The sequence below is a fragment of the Zingiber officinale genome, chromosome 8A (genome assembly GCF_018446385.1).
Source record: "Zingiber officinale cultivar Zhangliang chromosome 8A, Zo_v1.1, whole genome shotgun sequence".
Classification (NCBI taxonomy): domain Eukaryota; kingdom Viridiplantae; phylum Streptophyta; class Magnoliopsida; order Zingiberales; family Zingiberaceae; genus Zingiber; species Zingiber officinale.
In genome coordinates, this window is record NC_056000.1 from 25,591,870 (window position 1) to 25,612,711 (window position 20,842).

At 41.1% G+C, this 20,842-nt stretch overlaps 3 protein-coding genes across 3 annotated transcripts; 1 reads left to right on the top strand and 2 right to left on the bottom strand.

Annotated features, from left to right (window-relative positions):
* The first annotated feature begins 15 nt into the window (after nt 1–15).
* Nucleotides 16–1,886, top strand: LOC122008083 (beta-carotene hydroxylase 2, chloroplastic-like). The gene is made up of 6 exons (XM_042563676.1): nt 16–720; nt 805–864; nt 956–1,162; nt 1,274–1,399; nt 1,474–1,530; nt 1,648–1,886. Exons 1-6 carry the CDS (start codon nt 310–312, stop codon nt 1,726–1,728), a joined length of 942 nt encoding a protein of 313 aa, XP_042419610.1. The 5' UTR covers nt 16–309; the 3' UTR covers nt 1,729–1,886.
* A 2,201-nt stretch (nt 1,887–4,087) lies between these two features.
* LOC122008084 (transcription repressor OFP8-like) lies at nt 4,088–4,956 on the bottom strand. The gene has a single exon (XM_042563677.1). It carries the CDS (start codon nt 4,847–4,849, stop codon nt 4,229–4,231), a length of 621 nt encoding a protein of 206 aa, XP_042419611.1. The 5' UTR covers nt 4,850–4,956; the 3' UTR covers nt 4,088–4,228.
* A 513-nt stretch (nt 4,957–5,469) lies between these two features.
* On the bottom strand, nt 5,470–7,259 carry LOC122008085 (11-beta-hydroxysteroid dehydrogenase B-like). Its single transcript, XM_042563678.1, has 6 exons — nt 7,037–7,259; nt 6,742–6,934; nt 6,591–6,676; nt 6,366–6,497; nt 6,116–6,283; nt 5,470–6,032 (listed from the first exon to the last, which is right to left on the bottom strand). The coding sequence occupies exons 1-6, from the start codon at nt 7,217–7,219 to the stop codon at nt 5,745–5,747; spliced, it is 1,050 nt and encodes a 349-aa protein (XP_042419612.1). The 5' UTR covers nt 7,220–7,259; the 3' UTR covers nt 5,470–5,744.
* Between the last annotated feature and the right edge of the window lie 13,583 nt (nt 7,260–20,842).

Genomic DNA, 20,842 nt, shown 5'->3' on the forward strand with positions numbered 1-20,842 from the left:
CCACTGGGATTTGGGCAGTGCGACCGACGGTCACTAGCTTGATGGGGAAGAGCAGTGGCATCTTTGTAAATGAAAGGGAATGAGTGTGGCATTTTAGTCACTGGAATCGAGTTAAAACGCTCTGTCCACACACTCGCCCACTCTCTGTTATTGTGAGCAGACGAGCGAAGTCTATCGATCTCACGTCTCTGTACGGTCGCTGGAGAGATTGAGAGAGAGAGAGAGAGAGAGAGAGAAGGGGACCGACGGAATTACCGGCCGGCATTACTTACCTGTAGTCCAGCACTTCAATTGCTAATTAGGAAACTCATGGCGGTCGCCGCTTCAATCTCCTGCCGATTGCCTCACGGAATCTCCGGCGACGGTTGCCTTCTCGTCTTTCGCCCGCTCCCCGCTCGGATCCCCTGCGGCGCGGCTTCCTCCCGCCGGCCGTTCCGGACGAGATCCACCGCGGTGCGTTTTGTGCTTAAGGAGGTGGATAGGGAGGAGGGGAGTAATGGGGGTGGCTACGTTAAGCTGGGCGAGGCTCTGATTAAGGGGGACGAGGAGGCGAAAGAAACAGAGGAGCTGCGAATTGCTTCGGACCGTCGGCCGGCGGAGAGAAAGGCGAGGAAAGAGGCGGAACGTCGGACGTACCTGATCGCGGCGGTGATGTCCAGCCTCGGCATCACCTCCATGGCGGTCGCAGCCGTCTACTACCGGTTCACCTGGCATATGGAGGTGATCGATCTCGATTTCTTTCCATTCAATCCCTAATTTTCCGTTCAATTTAAGTAGTGACCGAGAGATTGATTTGTGTTATAGGGAGGAGAGGTTCCGGCGACGGAGATGTTCGGGACGTTCGCTCTCTCCGTCGGCGCGGCGGTAAGAGGCTGCTGACCTAAATCGTCTTTTTGTTTCTTTTCTTTTCTTCTCTTGGCCGGAGCGACAAGGTAAGAATCGCTTTGGTGTTCAGGTGGGAATGGAGTTCTGGGCGCGTTGGGCGCACCGGGCGCTGTGGCACGCCTCGCTGTGGCACATGCACGAGTCGCACCACCGACCCCGCGACGGCCCCTTCGAGCTCAACGACGTCTTCGCCATCATCAACGCCGTCCCCGCTATCTCCCTGATGGCCTACGGCTTCTTCAACCGCGGGCTCCTTCCCGGCCTATGCTTTGGCGCTGTAAGCCCAATTAATCAGCAAATTACTTTTATTCATTAATTTAATCACTTACTTCATCCTCGGTCCATCCGAATTGCCGCGATACGAATTCGACGTGGCGGAAACTTACAGGGCCTCGGGATTACGCTGTTCGGAATGGCCTACATGTTCGTCCACGACGGGCTGGTCCACCGCCGATTCCCGGTGGGCCCCATCGCCAACGTGCCCTACTTTCGCCGGGTGGCCGCTGCCCACCAGGTACCCTGCGCTCTCCACAATCATCGTCTCTGATTAACTAAATGCTTGTGTCTGATTTTTGTGGCTCCTATCAGATCCACCACATGGACAAGTTCGAGGGGGTGCCTTACGGACTGTTCTTGGGCCCCAAGGTGATGCCACGCCTTATTTTCTTGGCTGACTTGAGACTGCATTGCGCAGGCATACACAGTGCCATGGTAGCGAACAGGACTACTGATCTAATCTCATCTCCTTGTTTTTTGCTGCAGGAGCTGGAGGAGGTGGATGGCCTGGAGGAGCTAGAGAAGGAGATAGTCAGGAGAAATAAACTCTACAACAGCTCCAATTAACCTCAGCTGAAGCTTGATTTTCATTTTCCTCGCCTTTTTTGTTTTGTATGTTTCGTTCCAGTAGTTTGTCCTCGGATTGCCGTAGTTAAAGAGAAGATAACATACAGTTAGCTGTATAGATTGTACTTGCAGTTTTTTTTAATGGGCATTCTATCAAACAGACTGCGTGCGTTGAGATTCTGCTAGTTAACTAACTAATGTATAGGAATATATGTAATCTCTGTGCCCGAATTTGTCAGATGATGCATGTGGTGGTTAATTAGGGTAGAGGGAAGCCTGGGTGTTCATGTGATTCAGTATCAGCTTCCGGATTCGGAGGTGTCTATTATTATCTGATTCAAATAAAGAAAAGGTCCTAATCTACAGTGATAGTGGTGGATCAACAGCCACTTATGGTGTCATATCGTTCCTACGCGTATGTCCACAGAGAGGACTCTCCCATGGCAATCTGTATGAAGATGTAGTTTTAATACTTTTCAAGGGCAGGTAAAAAACTAAAAGGAATTCAGTTCACTACCAGTTAGTCGAGCTTATCATGGCTTGACTTAGTTCGACTCGGGTGGAGCTCAACAACCAACTAATACTTCATCAAAGGCGAGTCACAATCGTGTTCTTCGGTTTTGTGTAAATATTTTGTTTAGAATTGGCTCTGTTTTAGTATTGATGCAGCTGACTTCTCCAGTTATCCTGTGTTTGTGCCGTCAGTCAAAGTTAAGGTCAGTCAAATATGATTCAACTTAATCTAGATAAGACTAAGGTTTGATTGCATCAATTCAAAATATTTATCCTCTGAAATAGATTTGTAAGATAAATCTCAATCTCGGATTCCAACATCTTGTCTTGATCTCAGCTGCTGACATCTTCTATGATTCAGTCGTAGACCCAACATCTTGTCTCGACTTTCGTTGTTGACATCCTTTCTAACTTAGCCTCAGTCTTAGACCCGAGCATCTTGTCTCGACCTTAGTTATTAATATCTTCCATGACTTAGTCTCAGTTTAGACACCAGCATCCTGTCTCAATCTCAGCTATTGACATTCTCCATGACTCAGTCTTGGATTAGTATCTTGTCTCGCTCTCAGCTGTTGACATCCTTCATGACTCAGTCTCAGCCTCGGATTTCAACATTTTGCCTCGGCTTTAGTCGTTGACTTCCTCTATTCATGAGGCCACTCAACATTGATTCTATTTCCTTATCCTTATATCAGATCCATACCCTACATTGGCCTGCAACCACCTCATAAACAAGACTCCATTAAGTTGCCTCGGCCTTAGCTATCAATATCTTCCATGACTTAGTCTCAGCTTAGACACCAGCATCCTGTCTCAGCCTCAGCTATTGACATTCTCCATGACTCAGTCTTGGATTAGTATCTTGTCTCACTCTCAGCTGCTGACATCCTTCATGACTCAGTCTTAGTCTCGGATTTCAACATTTTGCCTCGGCTTTAGTTGCCGACTTCCTCTATTCATGAGGCCACTCAACATTGACTCTATTTCCTTATCCTCGTATCAGATCCATACCCTATATTGGCTTGCATCCGCCTCATAAACAAGACTCCATTAAGTTCTCTTATTCTTTTTCATCTTCTTCCTGCATATTACCTCAAGCAAATTCTAATTTAGAATCAAAGTGACCTATCAAGATTATCTGGTGTCATTCTACTCCTGTATTGAAGTGTATGTCAAGTCTTCCTCACCTTTCTCATCGGCCACCATTGAAAAATTCGTGTAAAATCATTCGTTAACTAGTAGTTTGACTATCAATGATATTTGCCTGAAACAGATATCCATGTCTAAATCCATGTTCAAATCTTTGATACATCCTAAAGTAACTAATTTTAATGTAGAGATCTATAAAGGGAATGAAAGCAAGACGATAAGCTAAAAAAAAACTTGGGCAAACTTTAGGCAACACAATTTCACCATTTAGGTGCAATTAGATTGATTCAACTTCATTCAAATTGAAACTTGGGCAAACTTTAGGCAACACAATTTCACCATTTAGGTGCAATTAGATTGATTCAACTTTATTCAAATTGTATTAAAAGATGATTATGTTCATGTTCCTTGTAGTTTATTTTAAATTTATGTAAAGAAAGATAAATTATAATGTAAATTTATAGTTCATTTGACTTTCGACTCAGATTTTGAACAGGATTACTCCTCATAGTTTGTTTTCGATTCACAATTTATGTTAAAGAAGTTAAATTACAAAGTAAATTTATAGCCGGTCCTAAATCACTAATAGTAGAAGTTTAACTTCAATCATTCAAAGTAATCATGTGTGAGCGACTGCTGCTCTGTTTTCTAGTCATAAGCCACGTAATTGAGGATCCATGAAAAAGTGAAATTGTGGGAAAAGACGAGGATATATAGATATTTGTGAGCTGTAGATGTCTCTCAGATAGTTCAGGGAAATCGAAAATATTTTTGTTTGTCCTCCAAATCTTGTACAATTTATACCCAAGACACCAATTAAGATAGCGAAGCGGCATAATTACTTGTAGGTCGATTGCAACTTGTCAGAGGAGATCCGGCGCAGGAGATCCGGCGTCCGTTCGTACCCGGCGAACACGTCCTCCCATATCTCTGAGAAGGCGCGGAGGATGACGACGTGGTACTGCGGCGAGTTGAGAGCCAGGAAGCGGCGGAGTAACTCCCCCAGCTCCGCGCCGCCCACGATCTCCTTCTCCACGATCATGTGCAGCATCGACCTCCGGAACTCGCCCATCGGGTCCGCCGTCTCCTTCACCACCACCTCGCTGTCTTCGATTCCGAGGTTCTCGCTCCTCGAGCCGCCCCCTCTCCAGCCCGCGCCGCTCTGCTCCAGCTCGCCTAGCTGGCGGAGCAACTCGGAGACGCTCGCCGGCTTGCTGGCGGACGCAAGCACCGGCCCGGTACTATCCTCCTCGTCGCCGTCGGAAGAGGAGGAGGACAATATGGCGGCAGCGACGGTGAGCGTGGTGTCAGCGGAGGATTCCTCGGTGGCACCGGTCCGCGCCTGCGAGGTGAGCTTAGCGGCCGACACAGAGACGGACTTGGAGTCGGAGCAGACTCCGCAGCCTAAGCGGAGAGAGAGCAAGCCGCTGCTCCGCCTCCTGAACGAGTTCGTCCCCATCGAGTCCTAAATTGCCTCGCGACGACTTCGGCTCATCTCATGCTCGATCGCTAGTAGAAGGCGAAAGGATCATTGGTCCGTACAAGAGTGGCCGCAGCAGGTGGCAGTTGCTCGCTAAACAATAACTGCCAAAAGAAATAGCAGCCACGTCCGGTGAGAAATTGGCTAATAATTAAATCTATCAAATTAATTAAATTGATTAATTATGAAATTAATAGATTTCTTTAGCAGTCGTTTTTTTTAAAAAAAATTGTTGAATAATTATTTAAAAAATACAAATAAAATCATTTGATATATCCCTAAATTTGTATACTCGTTGAAGGTTGGAGATGGGTTTTGTTGTGCAGGAGAAGAAAAACGACAACAGATTCCGATTATAAAAGTACGACAGCTAAGGAGTGGTTACCATGATGGATACCGCCCTAAGGCACAGGCGCCTTAAGTCTTTCTATATGCAGCTGCTCATCCCGCTGACATACCGGTGCTGCACGACTAGCAGTATCAATTCCATTACTAATTAAACAAATCACCAAACAACTCTCTGTTTAATATATGTGGACACTTCTCATTTGTTTATTTATTTTTAATTCAGATATTCAATTCTCCAGTATAATTCTTTCATCCATGATAAATCCGAAGCACTATCTCCTCTAATATTAGCCGAAGCTAATCTACGTGTGCCAAGCAAATGGATGGGGATTTAGCGTAGGACATTGATCAGTTGTTTCATGTCATAAGGATGATTTAGCCTGCAGTTGAAGGAAATGCCCATGTTTATAGATATTGACCGACACAGAGTTCCGAAGGAAGAAATTAAAGACACGTCCGCTGCGTTATTCGAGACATTAACTAACCACAGAAATGCGTTTATTTTGGTCCGTCTTGATCGAGAAACCTATTTGGCAATCTGCTGTGGCGGCGGCGGTGAAGCAGGGGAGAAGGCGATCGCCCTCCGAGGAGGCGATCCTGCTGCCTCAATCGGCTGCGATCTGGGGGCCGTTGGCTTGGCTCCGTGGTCGGAGAGTAACAACCGGAAGGTCCAATTAAGCACGTCCGGAGCGAAGGCACGGTAGAGAAGGAAGACGTCGTGCCAGCTCGGACGCTTCACGTAGGCATCACCACGGCAAGCCCCGGCCACCATCAACTTCGCCAACTCCTCCACATGCCCTCCGCTCGTAGCCACCTACCTCAAGATCAAAACGAGAAACAATGACCATTTTTTTCTCTCCCAATTAAGGACAGTAGTTACAGGGATGACAGGCTCACCTGATCTCTCTCTTCTTTCCAGTGAATCTCTGTTCCCTCCTCCAGCATGAAGTTTCTCCTGTTGATGTCGTCGCCGACCCATCCATGGGTTGCGATCGTGATGCCCACTTCATCTCTCACCTCCAGCCTTAACGTCTCGTAGAAATTTATCACCGCCGCCTTCGCCGCCTGAAAGACCAGTACTGCTCTGTTATAACTTCAAGCAAACAGAGAACATCAAGCGTCGATAAGGTTCAGTTTCAGTGCTCACTGCAAAGAGGCTCATCTTGGGCATGGGAAGCCAGCTCTCCATGGACGCATTGACGAGGATTCGACCGCGTGTTTGCCTCAAGAACGGCAGGGCAACATACGTCGGATATACATTGCCCCAGAAATTAATATCCTGTCTCACCAGAAAAAAAAAAAAAAGAAAAAAGGAAGATCAAGCATAGTCGCAAAAGGTCGAACTGTTCTGAAAATTGCCAGTGGTTTATACCATCATATGGGGGAAAACCGAAGGGTCAGTGGCCTCCTCAAGGTAGAAATTATGCCCCAAGCTCGCAGTGTTGACAAGGTGATGCACTGCGTGAATATGGAATATTGGAATTATAACAAGGTGCTTGTGATTTAGTAAAAGTAATACTTACAGTGGCCAAAGTAGTTTATAGTATCATAAATGAATCTTCTGCACTCCTCTTCCTTGACAACATCTGCAGCCATGACAAGGACATGCTTGGCACCCAGCAGTCTAGCGTTGTCGCTGATTCCCCAGAGTCGGTGTTCCCTCCTTGCGACCAACACCAGGTTTGCTTTCCTCCTTGCGTACTCGTACGCTAATTGCTGAGCATGTTGTAATTAATCAATTAATAGGGAAATAATCTACTGTTCAAATCAATTGAGGTTTAGTGACGAGTTCAGCTGTGTGTCTATGCGTGTGTGTACCTCTCCTATTGCGGAAGAAGCTCCGGTGATGAGAACGACCTTGTTCTCCATGTTGTCCCTGTTCAATGTCTTGAAGAACCACTCGAGGGCGTGGATGAAGGAGAGCGTTGGCCATGCGAAGGCCAGCATCACCATGCTTGCCGGAGGCACCACAAAGTTGAGGATGCTGCCCACAAGATCCATCGATTGATTCTAGCTACAGCTGTTGCTGACACTAGCGGAAGAGATAAGAAGGGAGGACAGAAAGAGAAAGAGATTGAAGCATTGTGAGATATAGAGTTCTGATGACAGAGAGACGTAGGGAGTTGGCGTATGTGAGGCATGCACACCCACGTTGTGATCGGAGGAGGAGCAGAGTGCGACGAGTGTATTACCATTTTGGCGCCGCTACAGTTCTTGTTTCGGAGATGACGATCTTGTCCTCTTGTTCTAATCCAACTATCCAAGCAAGCATTAGTAGCATTAGTTGAGCCGTAGGCATGATACAGTTAATTTTATAATTATAAAATTATGCATGGTATAAAATCAAAAGATCAATAGACTAAACAAAATATATATTAAGTGTGCGTTATTGAAAAGACCTAGAGAATGAAATATTTAATCATGTTTTATTATATATTTTGACATAATAATTAAATCGTAAATGGCAAAATGAAAACTAACTCGGTGAGCTTATCCATCAGAATTACCCTCCATAATATAAAAAAAAACTATCTATTCAACCATCTTTTTCAAAAAACTTCTTGGCTATGAGATGCGCTAAAAAATTCTTCATAATTTTCAAACATCAAGCCAACATCATCCACATCGAAATCTGTATAGAAATAATTGCAAATGAATTAGACAAATTAGCATTTGCCATCAAAATTCAAAATGAGAACCTAAAACTTATGCTTATAAGTGGTAACATGGCATATTCAGCATTAGTACAACTGCATGATTTTTTAAAGAATAAATTAATTTCAAAGGAAAGTTGTAAAGACTTTAAGTCAAGAAGCTAATTCTTTTGTTAACAAAGCATATAATATGAAATCAAACATCATAATATAATTATCTTACAATTGTTCTTTTCAAATCTTCATATTTTGAAATTTTTGTATAATAGCTTCATTATCAACTATTAGAAATATATCTTTCTCTATATAGACAATAAGACTATCATTCATCCAATCATCATTTATTCGATTGTGCAACATGTCTTTCACAATTCTTATGGCAGAAAACACTCTTTCTACAGTCGCAACTGGTAAAATTAATGTCAATGTCAAAAGCTTAAAAACCAATAGATACACCATATTTTTTTTTGACATAATTAACTTCTCTAAAAGATCACCGAGATCTTTCAATCCTTGAAATGTTTTGTTATAATGCATATCACATATATAAATTTCAAGTTGATCATCAAGTACAAGAAGATCAAATCTTGAGAAATCTTGTGGATAAAACTCAGCCAGTTGCAACAATTTTTTCTTGTTAAAAGCCAAAAGAGAGTTTGTGGACACAAACATGCTACACAAAGAAGTAACTCTGTACTTGCCTCTGAGAAACGATCATTTAATTCTTGAAATTGCATATCAATAATACAATAGAATAAATCAACTCGATAGTGATGAAAATTTCACTTCTAGTGGATTACAATGGGGCCAACCACGTGGTGCCCAATGTATGAACATATCATCCATTTTGAGACAATCAATGTACTATTGTTGACAAAAATAGTGAACCTTTTATAAAAATGAATCCCAATCATCGTCGTCTCTCATATTTTGAAGTTGGTGTTTGCATACTTGTACCAAATCCATTGCATTTACAATATCTTGATCTTTCTTTTGTAATGCTGCTGACAATTCACTCAAAATCCCTAAGACATGTTTCATCAAGTGTAGATTGAATGCAAAATCAAATGAAAGTATTGACTCCAATAACTTAAATACCTCAGTTTTTTTATCAGGAGAACTAGAATCATTTTTTGAAATCATTTCAAGCACATCATTGACAGTAGAGAACATAGAAATCAAACTGATCAAAGAATTGTAATGTGACCCCCAACGTGTATCCCTAGCATGTTTAAGGGTAGTTTCTTGATTAAATCCTCGACTACTTGAAATTTCACCCTTCTCTAGTGCCTCAACAATAAAATCTGAATGTTTCTCCTTAAGAAGATCAGAACATTTGTAGGATGATCCAACAACATTTATCACATCACCAACAATACAAAAGAAATTAAAAATCAGAAGATTTTTCTTGGCCACAACTATAAGAGCTAGTTGAAGTTGATGGGTAAAACAATGTATGTAAAATGCGCATGAGTTCTCCTTTAAAATGAGTGCTTTTAGACTATTAAATTTACCTTACATATTACTTGCTCCATCAAAACCTTGTCCTCTCACATTAGATATGCTCAAATTATATTTTGAGAATATCTTATCAATAGCAACTTTAAGTGAGTGTTGTAGTACTAGTAACATGTTAGATTCCAATAAAACGCTCATTTATATGCCACTACTATACACATAGCGCAAAACAACTAACATTTGCTCTTTCATTAACATGTTATTGTTGGTGCAGTTAGCACTAACGGTCAAACTCAGATTTTGATGAATGATAAAGTAGGTTAAGTTAGTTGCATTATGATATAACGCTTTGACCAAGTGTGCAGGAGAAGCCTAGCTAGGTCGATGGGCCGACCGGATAGCTAACATGAAGTCCAGATAGGTCGACAGGGTGACCGAATATCTGGAACGAAGCCCAACTAGGTCGACGGGCTGACCGGATAGCTGGCACGAAGTCCAGATGGGTCGAAGGACTGACCGAACATCTAGCACGAAGTCCAGACGGGCCAAAGGGCTGACCGGACGTCTGACAGGTAAGTTAAGGTAAGTCACTGGAGGGGAGTGACTGTGAGGATGTGTTCCTAGGAAGGGAACTTAGGCGCCGATCCAACTTAGAACCATTTCGGAACTCTAAGTTGAGATCTTGATTAGATTTTGGTCTCAGTGAGACAAAATTTAATTACTACTCGTTCCTTATATAACTGTGCCAACAATTTATTTTGCAGGGTAGTATAATTTACATTTTACCTCGGACTAACGTTTTCTTGCAGGTAGCTGGAAAATAGAGGTTCGGGCGCCTTGAAGGGATCTGGGCACCCAGAATGCAAAATCTATCCCGAAACGACGTCGCACCGTGGAGCGCTCTGGTTGGTCGGGCTACGTCACAGTCCAGGCGCCCGGAGCTTCCTATATAAGGAGGCCTTCTCCAGAGCTTCGAACAACCACTATAATGCCATCCAACGTTTTCTTTGTCGTTCTGTGCTCCTGTGACACTGCAAAGCTTCTCCGACAATGTATTGCTAAGAGTTATTTTTCTTTTATTCTGTTGTCAGTATTCATTTTAAAAGTTCCTGTACTTACATTTATAATATTTTTACGAACTACTAGTGATTGCCCAACGAAAGAACTTGACGAGTACGGGCCTTGGAGTAAGAGTCGACAAAGGCTCCGAACCAAGTAAATCGGATTATGTTAGCGTTGTTCTTTTTCTCTTCCGCTGCTTACTCTCAATATGATATTTTTTTAATCGCTATTCACCCCCCTCTAGCGAATTTCTTGAACCAACAGTTACGAGATTTATAAACTAAAATAGAGAATAATGAATTACAAATATCTTTGATAATAACATTAATTGTTTCAGTTGCACAAGACCTTACTATATCCTTCTGAATATCCGGTAATGTTAACTTACAATTTTTAAGAGTATTTTTCAATATCACATCATTAATCTCTTTATTATGAGCACCTAAAAACTCTAGTTGAATAAGAAAGTTACCGGGATCAAGAGAACCTTCAGTCTTATCATGACCCTGAAATGAATTCCCTTGTCGCAACAAAACTCTGATACAATCAATCGAAGCATTAAGACGGATACGATAATCATTTCACATTTGCTTTGACTGCTTGTGCAAAATTGATTGAATGTGCTCATCTTGATTCATCAAAGCTTCACAATTCATTCGAGCTTTATGATGTTCACTATCATGTTGGCCAACATGAATATTTAATCTATCTTTACCCTTCCAATTTGTGAATCCTTCGCTAACAAAAGTCTCTCCAGTTGGTGCAATATCCCCTGGGTCAGGTTGACAAAGCTTGAGTTGGCTCAAGCTTAAGTCTTGATGTTTAGATTTCGGTGTTTGACAATATGTGGAGATTGCAGGTGCAATCGTCCGATTGGGGAGATCGTTGGTACAATTTCCTTCTGGTCAAGGTTTGACCAGTTTGATGTGAAGAAAAGTCAAGTAGGTCAAGGTTGACCAAATACTTGATTAGGAAAGTCCTAATTGAAGGTTAGGCAAAGATAAGTCTTGGTGAGTGAAGCAAACAGTTGGAAAGTTCTGATGAGTAAAGCCGAGCTGTGGGAAAATCCTGGTGAATAAAGCCAGGTGAAAATCCTAGTGAGTGAAGCTAGGTGAAAGTCTTGGTAAGTGAAGCTAAGCAGTTGGAAAGTCCTAGTGAGTGAATCTATGCAGATGGAAAGTCCTGGTGAGTGAAGCCGGGTAGTGAGAAAATCCTGGTGAGTGAAGCCAGGTGAAAATCCTAGTGAGTGAAGCTAGGTGAAGTCCTGGTGAGTGAAGCCGGACAGTTGAAAGTCCTAGTGAGTGAAGCTAGGCAAAAGGAAAGTCATGGTGAGTGAAGCCAAACACATGGAAATCCAGGTGGGTCAAAGCTGACCGGACACCTGGTGTTGGAAAAGTCCAAGTAAGTCAAAGGAGTAACCGAATACTTGGCACAAGGATATCCAGATGAGTCAAGGGTGACTGGACATCTGGTGGAAGGAAGCCCAAGTGAGTCATAGAGGACCAGACTCTTGGCACGAGACGGTAAATCCAAGTGGGTCAAGGTTGACCGGACACTTGGCACGAGGAGAAAAGTCCAAGTGGGTCAAAGGATTAACCGGACACTTGGCACGAGACAGTAAGTCCAAGTGGGTCAAGGTTGACCGGACACTTAGCACGAGGAGCAAAGTCCAAGTGGGTCAAAGGATTAACCGGACACTTGGTGAAGAAGTCCCAGCAGGTCAAGATTGCCCAGATGCTAGGCACGAGGAGTCCCAACAGGTCATGGTTGACTGAATATTAGGTTTGGGAGCCCTAAACTTGACTCGGGCAAGCTAGGGTTAGTCAATTTGATCAAGTGATCAAATTGGACCAAGTCAAATCGATCTGCTGATCGATTGGGCACAATGCTACCATAAACAGCAGCCCAATCGATCAGCTGATCGATTGAGAGCCTAAATCGCGAGCATAGAATGCAACCCAATCGATTGGGCACCGCCAATCGATCGGTCGATTGATTGGAGGTTGATTTTCTCACGCGATCGCGAGGAAGCTTGAATCGATCGGTCGATCGATTCAGACAGTTTCCAGCAGAGCACAAAGGCACTCTGAATCGATCAGTCGATCGATTCAAGTCTCCCCAATCGATTGAGATATGACCATTGCGAAGGAAAGCACACAAAAGCCTTCTTCCTCGCAGCGATTCGAGAGCTCTTGTCTCTCCACTCCTTGTGATCATTTTTCACAAGTTATGCCAGTTCTTGAAGCAAAGTGTTACTGCACTTCCAAAGTCAAGAGGTGTTTTACACAAGAAGAAGAAGATAACTAGGGTTTCATTGATGTAAAATATTGTAAGATTTTCTTTATATTTGCTTCTTCTTTTCTTTTTGTTGTATTGAGAGATTGTACAAGGCTTCTCCGCCTTAGGTAGTTACCGAGAAGGAGTATTTTTTATAATGGAGAGTGCGTGGTGTGTGGATCCTTGGATTAGTCATCTCTTCTTGAGGTGGATACCAAGTAAATCTACGTGTTAGCATTGTGAGGCTTGTTTCAAATTCTTTCCGCTATATATCATCATAACGAAGCAAGCAAATGAAGCGCGACGAGCTATTCACCCCCTCCCCCCCTCTAGATACAAATTGAACCTAACAAGTGGTATCAGAGTGAGGTTGCTCTTCATCAAAATCATCGCCGGAAAGGGCAACAAGCTAGAGGGAGAAGAAGTTGAAGTAAATTTTAACAAGTCAAAGACTTCATCAAAGGCTCAACTTCAAGATGGAATTCCGAGATGGACTCGGATTCGACACAAGGGTGCTTCCACCATTCACATCAATGAGCTTCGATTCTTGGAAATCAAGGATCGAAAGTTTTCTTATAATGGACATAGAGCAATGGTTTGCTCTAATGGAAGGTCTCCAAGCTCCAACTAATAGCAAAGGCAAAATTCTCAAGAAGAGCAAGTGGAGTTAAGAGCAAATTCGAAAATGTGAGGTCAATGATAAAGTGACCAAACTATTGGTCAATCTATTGCCTAGCAACATTTTGAAGCAAGTGGGAGAATTTGGAGATGTCAAGGAGCTATGAAGCAAATTGGCTAAACTCCATGTGATCCCCTCCACTGCACCAAACCAAGAAGAATCCAAAGAGGGTGACTCATTGGATCAAGATCAAGAGGAAGAGGACGTCGGAGTTGAGAGATACTCAACTTACGAAAAAGAAGTCCAAGAAGTTTCATCCTCAAAGGAGTGCAACTAAAAGAACAAAGAGGGAGCATACTTTTTGTTTCATGTGCAAGAGGATGAAGATGAAGAGGCGTCCACCTCTAGAATTGAGGGGGAGCGTTATTCATTAACATCGGAGAAAGAAGAGGCTTCTACTTGCGGGTCAAATAGAGAAGAAGATGGTGGCACCTCCACAAGTCAAGAAAAATCAAGTGGAGGATCTTGTACCAACCCTACAAGCAAAAGTATACAAATTTCAATTGTTAATAATATGTTGGTGCGAGAAGCATCCGACGATCGAACCTGAGTTTTGATTATGTCAAAGGGTCCAAAGTTAAGTTGTCTTGTGATTTGACAAGTTTGAATGAGATTGCAGGAAAGTCCTAAGTGTTCTTAGGCAAAAGTCTTAGTGGATTTTAGGTAGGTGGAAAACCCTAGGGGGCGGTATCCCTAGGTCCTAGGGGGTGGTAACCCTAGGTGATGAAAAGTCCTAACTACGGTTAGGCAAGTGAAAAACCCTAGGCGGCGGTAACCCTAGGTCATAGGAGGTGATAACCCTTGGCGAAAAGTCTTGGCGGGTCGAGCGCTTCGGGCAAAATCCTAGAATCGAGGACTCTAGGTTAAAATCCTGATGTCGCGAACCGGGTGGAAGTCTGGACGGGTCGTGGAGCGAACATCCAGCATGAAGATCGGAAGCTTCGGACGCTGAGCAAAAGTCCAATTGGTCTGGAGGATCAATCTAATAATAGGTAAACTCTCCTGAGAGGAGTAGGTGAGGACGCACTCCCGGAAGAGAGAACAGTAGGCGTCGGTTCGACCTAGGATTTTTGGAGGAAATCTAAAGTCAGAATCGGATAGTCCAGTGACTGTCAAATACTTGTATTTATCTTATTTTATTGTGCTAACTTTATTCTGCAAGTTATACTTTGTTTGTGGACTAATATGTCTTGCAGGAAGGGAGTTACACAAAGAAAGCCTCGCAGTAAGGAGCGAAGGCGCCTTCCAAGGAGATGGAAGGTGCCTCAAATGCTAGATGGAAGGCACCCTCCATGGAGCTTGGAGGCGCCTTCGGGTGGATAAGTAGCGAACGCCGCGGAGCTTATCGACGCAGCTGACTCGGGACTGAAGGCACCTCCTATGGAGGTTGGAGGCGCCCTCAATGGGCTATTTAAGCCTGGTTCGAGTAGATGCATTGATACAGACTTCAAATTGCGTTCTTTCTACTGTGCACTGATTTACAAGATGAACCTGCTACTCAGTAACGCAACTCCAACAACCAGGCGACGCGACTTTGATGATCGAGCGACGTGACTCCGGCTACTAAGCGACGTGACTCCGACGATCAAAAGCACGACCATCCAGATCTAAAAAGTCATTGGTATACTTTCAATTATTGCATTATAACTGTACTTCAAGTTGTAACTTTCTCGAGCTGACACAGGCTCTGAACCAAGTAACCAAAAGTGTTAGTGATTGCTTTTAGTTTACTTCTATATTCAGTTGTGTATTTACGAAACGAGCGTCAAAGCCACGAGCACTATTTAACCCCCCCCCTAGCGTTTTTCGATCTTTCATAATAAATATCATATCATTTGCTTTGAGTGTAGGGAGAGAGTGGTGGTTTTTCATCTCGGAAGAACGTTGCCCACACAACGTCCGAGGTTAGAAGAGGAATACGGTAGAAGATCAAGAGGTCTTTCTAGAAGGTATAACTAGTAATTTTTCCTTTCCGCATCATGCTAGTTATTTATGGAAATAATACCAAATACAAGAGGCTTACGTTCTAGTATTTCGAATATGTTTTTCGAAGTTGTGTTCTTTTATTTTTTTTTCCCCTTGTGATTTGATTGTTCTTTTTGGTTAACCTAAAGTTATTTTAGGAAATTAAATATTAGATTTCTATAAAAAGTTTTGTCTAGTCGATGGTGGTTGCTCCCATATCCAAGAAGGCCATGTGCCTCGCCACGTCAGTACTGGGAACCAATTATGGAAATTAATATTTAATGGAATTAATAACTTAAGGTGACTTGGGTCGAACGTGTTAAGTTCCGCAGGAGATCCAAGTCAAAACCTAAAAGAACAAATAGATTAAGTTTTGGATCAAACGTGTTAAGTTCCGTAGGCGATCCAAAATTTAATTTAAAAGAACACATGGTAGCTAGGAAAAGGTTCAGACATTTGTACAAAATTTTTGTACAGTGGAACATCTAGGTTTTCCGAATAGCAACCAACAATTGGTATCAGAGCTAGGGTTTTGCCTCTGTGTATTTGGTATTAGTTTAATTATGCACATGTCATACATAATTTAGGCAGGATAATAGTAGGATGTGCTAACTTTGCGGATGCAGGATCCAACTATTATGACTTATAGTTATTATGTGTGTGATTGGGCCCTTGGACATGTCAAGGGCATTTTATTGTGTGTGCATGATTGTATTATAAAATACAGCAGGAGCTGTATTTAGTTTTATTAGGATTTTATTTTTGATCTAGATACATGTACATTCCTTTTATGGAATATAGGATCAAAATGTAAAATTCTATTTATGTTGCGGATCGAATCTTGCAAAGCGTGGAACCTTCTAAAGACCAGAGGCGCAGCGGAACTAGGAGCAAGATGGATGCGACAGCTAGACCCGGCGGTGGCAGTGGCCAAATATGGCAGCAATGTGGGATGACAACACACGGAGGACAACTAGAGATAAAAGCCATAATAGTTAAAAATTAGATTTTCTATTTATTGCTTTTATATTTTGCTGTGTGTGCATGTTAGTTTACATATTTAGTAGGCTAGCATAGTTAAAATTCCTCATTTATAAATAACTAAGTGGGAGAGGGTTTTTTAGTAAATCCCATGGTCTCCATTACTGGTTTGTAAGTGATGCAAACAAGCTTGCGCGTTGGCTCTGAGTGCCTTCCTCCATAACGGATGAGCTTGTTTGTGGATCACTAGAACAGACTTCCATTTTTGGATGACTATAGGAAGTTAATTAAGAGCGTGTGATCTTCCCCAACGGAAGGGGCATAATCTTATTAATGGACTTAGTGTCAAGTAATGGTATACACTTAGACACATCTAATAGTATCCTCCCCATCGGAGTCACTGCTATTATTTGTGTGACCAAATGATATCAACTATTAATTTTATTTGTCAAAAAGTTAGGTTGACAAGATAATAAAATTAATGGGTTAAACCCCTCCTTTTACAAATGTTGAATTTGTATACGTCCACACTAACGTGGCATGCAAAATTCACGGTGTTTGAGGTGTTGGTGAATTTAAATAATATTGTTTGAGGAATCAATATTTTTTTTTAAATTCAAAAGTTTTTGACCAAATATTTGATCGAAGACAAATCAACTATTAATTTTATTCGTCATAAAGTAAAGTTGACGAGATAATAAAATTAATGAATAAAATCTCCTCTTCGATTTTGTATACGTCCACACTATCGTGGCATACAAAATTCATGGGGATTTTTAAGGAGTTGATCTTGACCAAATATTTTTGTGATTTTTAGGATTTAAATATTTGTCAATCCCCTAGTAGTCATACTATAGAAAAGGCTTAGTAGTCCTAATTGTAATGATTGGAAATAGGACTTGGACATTAAGGTAGACTGTCTTCTTAAAACTAAGAACAACATAGGTGTATTTAATTCATTAGTTGAAACATGTTTAGTGGTGTTATCTACCAGAACCTGGAGTGTAGATACAGATGTCATTAATCATGTCCGCAATTCATTGCAGGGTTCCAGGAAACCCGGCAACTAAATGAAAATTAAAACACCGTCCACATGGGCACTACTGTAAAAATGGTAGCTGTTGCAGTGGGAGATGTTTATCTTTTGATAAGAATAAAACATGGATTTTTGAGTAATTGTCTTTACGCACCAAGTTTAGAAAGAACTAGTTTTCAGTTTCTAAACTATTCAAAGAAGTTGATATTCTGCCTCTTTTTATAACAAAGTTGTTATTAAGAAAAAGAGGGAAGTTATCTGTTCTGGTACGTTGATTGGCAATTTATAAATCCAATAACTCTCACGATGCAACAAATGAAAATTAGTAACACATCTTCTAACTTTAAGAGAAAGTAACCTTCGGAAATGAATCAATTATATCTTTGGCATCTAAGGCTAAGTTATATTAACTTGAGTATGATTCATTGGTAGCTGATGAACTTTTGGGTTCATTAGTAGTGGAAATCTTTCCAACCTGCGAGTCTTACTTGGAAGGAAAAATAACCAAGAAGCTTTCAAGTCTAAGGGGTATGGAGTCAAAGATATGTTGAAATTGGTTCATTCTGATTTGTGTGATCCTATGACTATCCAGACAAGAGGTAGTATTGAATATTTCGTCTATTTTATAGACAACTATTCAAGATACAAATAAATTTACTTAATGTACCGCAAGACTAAGTACTTTGATTAGTTCAAAGAGTACTACGCTGATGTGGAGAAACGACAAAGTAAAAAGACACCATGGTGAAATCATAGTGGCAAGTACCTCTTGGGAGAATTTAGGAGTCACTTATCAGAAGTAGGGATTCAATCCAAACTAACTGCACCCGGTACACCTCTACAGAATGGTGTAGTAGAAAGAAGGTATAGGACTCTTATGAAAATAAGTAGATTGATGATGAGTTATTTTACCAAATTCATTTTAAAGATATACTCTGGAAACGGAAGTGAACATAGTACCTTCCAAAGTCAGAACTCTCTACTCATATAGAATTGTTGAATAGGCGTAAGCTTATTTTGAAGCATATTTGGATTCGGGTAGTCCAACACATATGCTGAAGAGAGACAATGATAAGTTGGACAGGAATTCGCTTGTTTGTGGGTTATCCTAGAGAAATAAAAGTAGGTTTATAGTCTTAAAAATCAGAAGGTCATTGTCAGCATCAATGACCAATTTTAGAAAAAGGACTATGTAATAAACCATGTGCCCATAAGAAAACTTGTTCTTAAGGAAATAATAAAAGACATGTCTAATCTAGTACCAATTGTACAAGATGAGATACCACAAGGAAACTGCAACACGTATCACAAATGATACACAATTGCAGAAAGTGCCTTGTCGTAGTGGGAGGGTTGTTAGGCAACCTAAAAAGATTCATGTTTTGGGAGATTTTTTGGACTCGATCCCTAGAGGACATGAACCTGATCTCCGGACATATGACGAAGCACTCCAAGATAAAGATGCAATATCTTGGCAAAGAGTAATGAATAACAGAATTAGAATATATGTATTCTAATAAAATCTGGAAGCTTGTAGAACCACCAAATGGTGTAAAAGCCTTTGGGTATAAAAAGGTCTATAATAGGAAAAGAGGGATAGACAGGAAGATAGAAACTTTCAAAGCAAGGCTAGATGAAAAAGGAAACTTTTTCACTGGTAGCCATGCTTAAGTCTATCCGGATTCTTTTATCTATTTGGTAAGTGGATGTCAAGACAGCATTCCTTAATGGAAGTTTTGAAGAAAACATCCATATAAAGCAACCAGAAGGGTTCATTGCAAAGGGCTAAGAGCATCTTGTGTGCAAGCTCAATCAGTATATGGACTGATACAAAGCTTCAAGGTCTTGGAACATCTAGTTTATCAAAGTAATCCAGACCTTTGGATAAGTCTTGTGTATACAAAAGGTGTGATGGAAGCGTGGTGGTATTTCTTGTACTATACGTAGATAACATTTTTAGTAGTTGGAAACAATATCAAAATGTTGTCAGAAGTAAGGGTATGGTTGTCCAAACAATTCGATATAAAGGACTTGGGAGAATGTATATATTCTTGAGATCAAAGTAATAAGGGATCGCAAGAAAAGAATATTTTACTCATTCCAAGCTTCATACATCGGAAAAATCCTTGCTTTAAGCATGCAAAATTCCAAGAAAGGTTTCTTACTTTTTTAGGATGGAGTAACTTTATCTAAAGATATGTCTCTGTAGACATCAAAGGAGATAAAGGAAATAAAGGCAGTTCTTTATGCTTCGGCTATCGGAAGCCTAATATATGCTATGCACGAGATCAGAAATCTATTTTGCCAAGGGCATAGTTAGCAGATATCAAAGTAACCCTGGACAAGGATAGTGGACTGCAGTAAAGCATATATTGAAGTACCTTAGAGACACTAGAGATTATATGCTAGCTTACAAGGCAGTTAATTTGGTCCTAGTGGGTTGCATGGATTTTGGCTTCCAATCGGATAGGGATAATAATAAGTCAACCTCGGGGTTTTGTGTTTACTTTAGGAGGTAAAGTCATAACTATGGAAGAGTGATAAGCATATGTGTTTTTCTGGACTCCACCATAGAAGCTTAGTATATGGCAAGCCTCTGAGGTAGCCATAAAAGCTGAATGACTCAATAAACTTAAAATAGACTTAGATATGATTTCTGGTTTGTCGAAAGATTGTTACAATTTATTGTAATAATGTTGGTGCAGTAGCAAACTCGAAGAAACCATAAGTCTATAAGGCAAATAAACACAATAGAGCGCAAGTACCACCCAATACGAGAAATCGTATAAACGAGGAGAAGTTGTTGCTGCCTAGATTGCATCAGGTGATGACCTATAGATCCTTTCACTAAGGTCCTTAAGGCAAGAGCTTTTGATGGGCATGTTGAAGGGTTGGGAATCAGATGTATGGCAGCTTAGTCTTTTAGTATAAGTGGGAGATTGTTAGAGTGTATACTAAAAGCCTAGCTTTTGGTATAAACATTTATCTAGAAATATGAATCACATTGGTCAAATGACTACATTTATGATAAATGTAGTTGCTCAATTAATTTATATTGTAGATAACATGGTGTGTGGTGTCACACACAGAAGATCATGTTATCGGTTCCTTATAAATTATAAACAGTAGCTCACGACCAAGATGGAAAGGAACAAACCATTGGAAGGTCGTAGTGTAATTAGGTATTAGTTTATCTTAACTATATAATTACACTAGTACACTTAGAGTGTATTGAGTAGGACCATTTGAGGTCGTTCCTTTTATATTGACTTTATAAAGGAACAAAGACCTTAGTTATTATGGAAGTGTATGATCTTAATCCTAATATAATAACAAGCACATATATTTGATATTTATTTCTTTAATTTATCAATGGGTGATATTTAGTTCGATAAATCAATAAGCCCGATAAGTTGGGAAATGATATCACTTATAGTGTGTGTTGTTGATTATAGAAGGAAACTGTGTCCTAGTGATCTAGGTTGAGAATGTCCTCAAGAGGAGCTCATAAG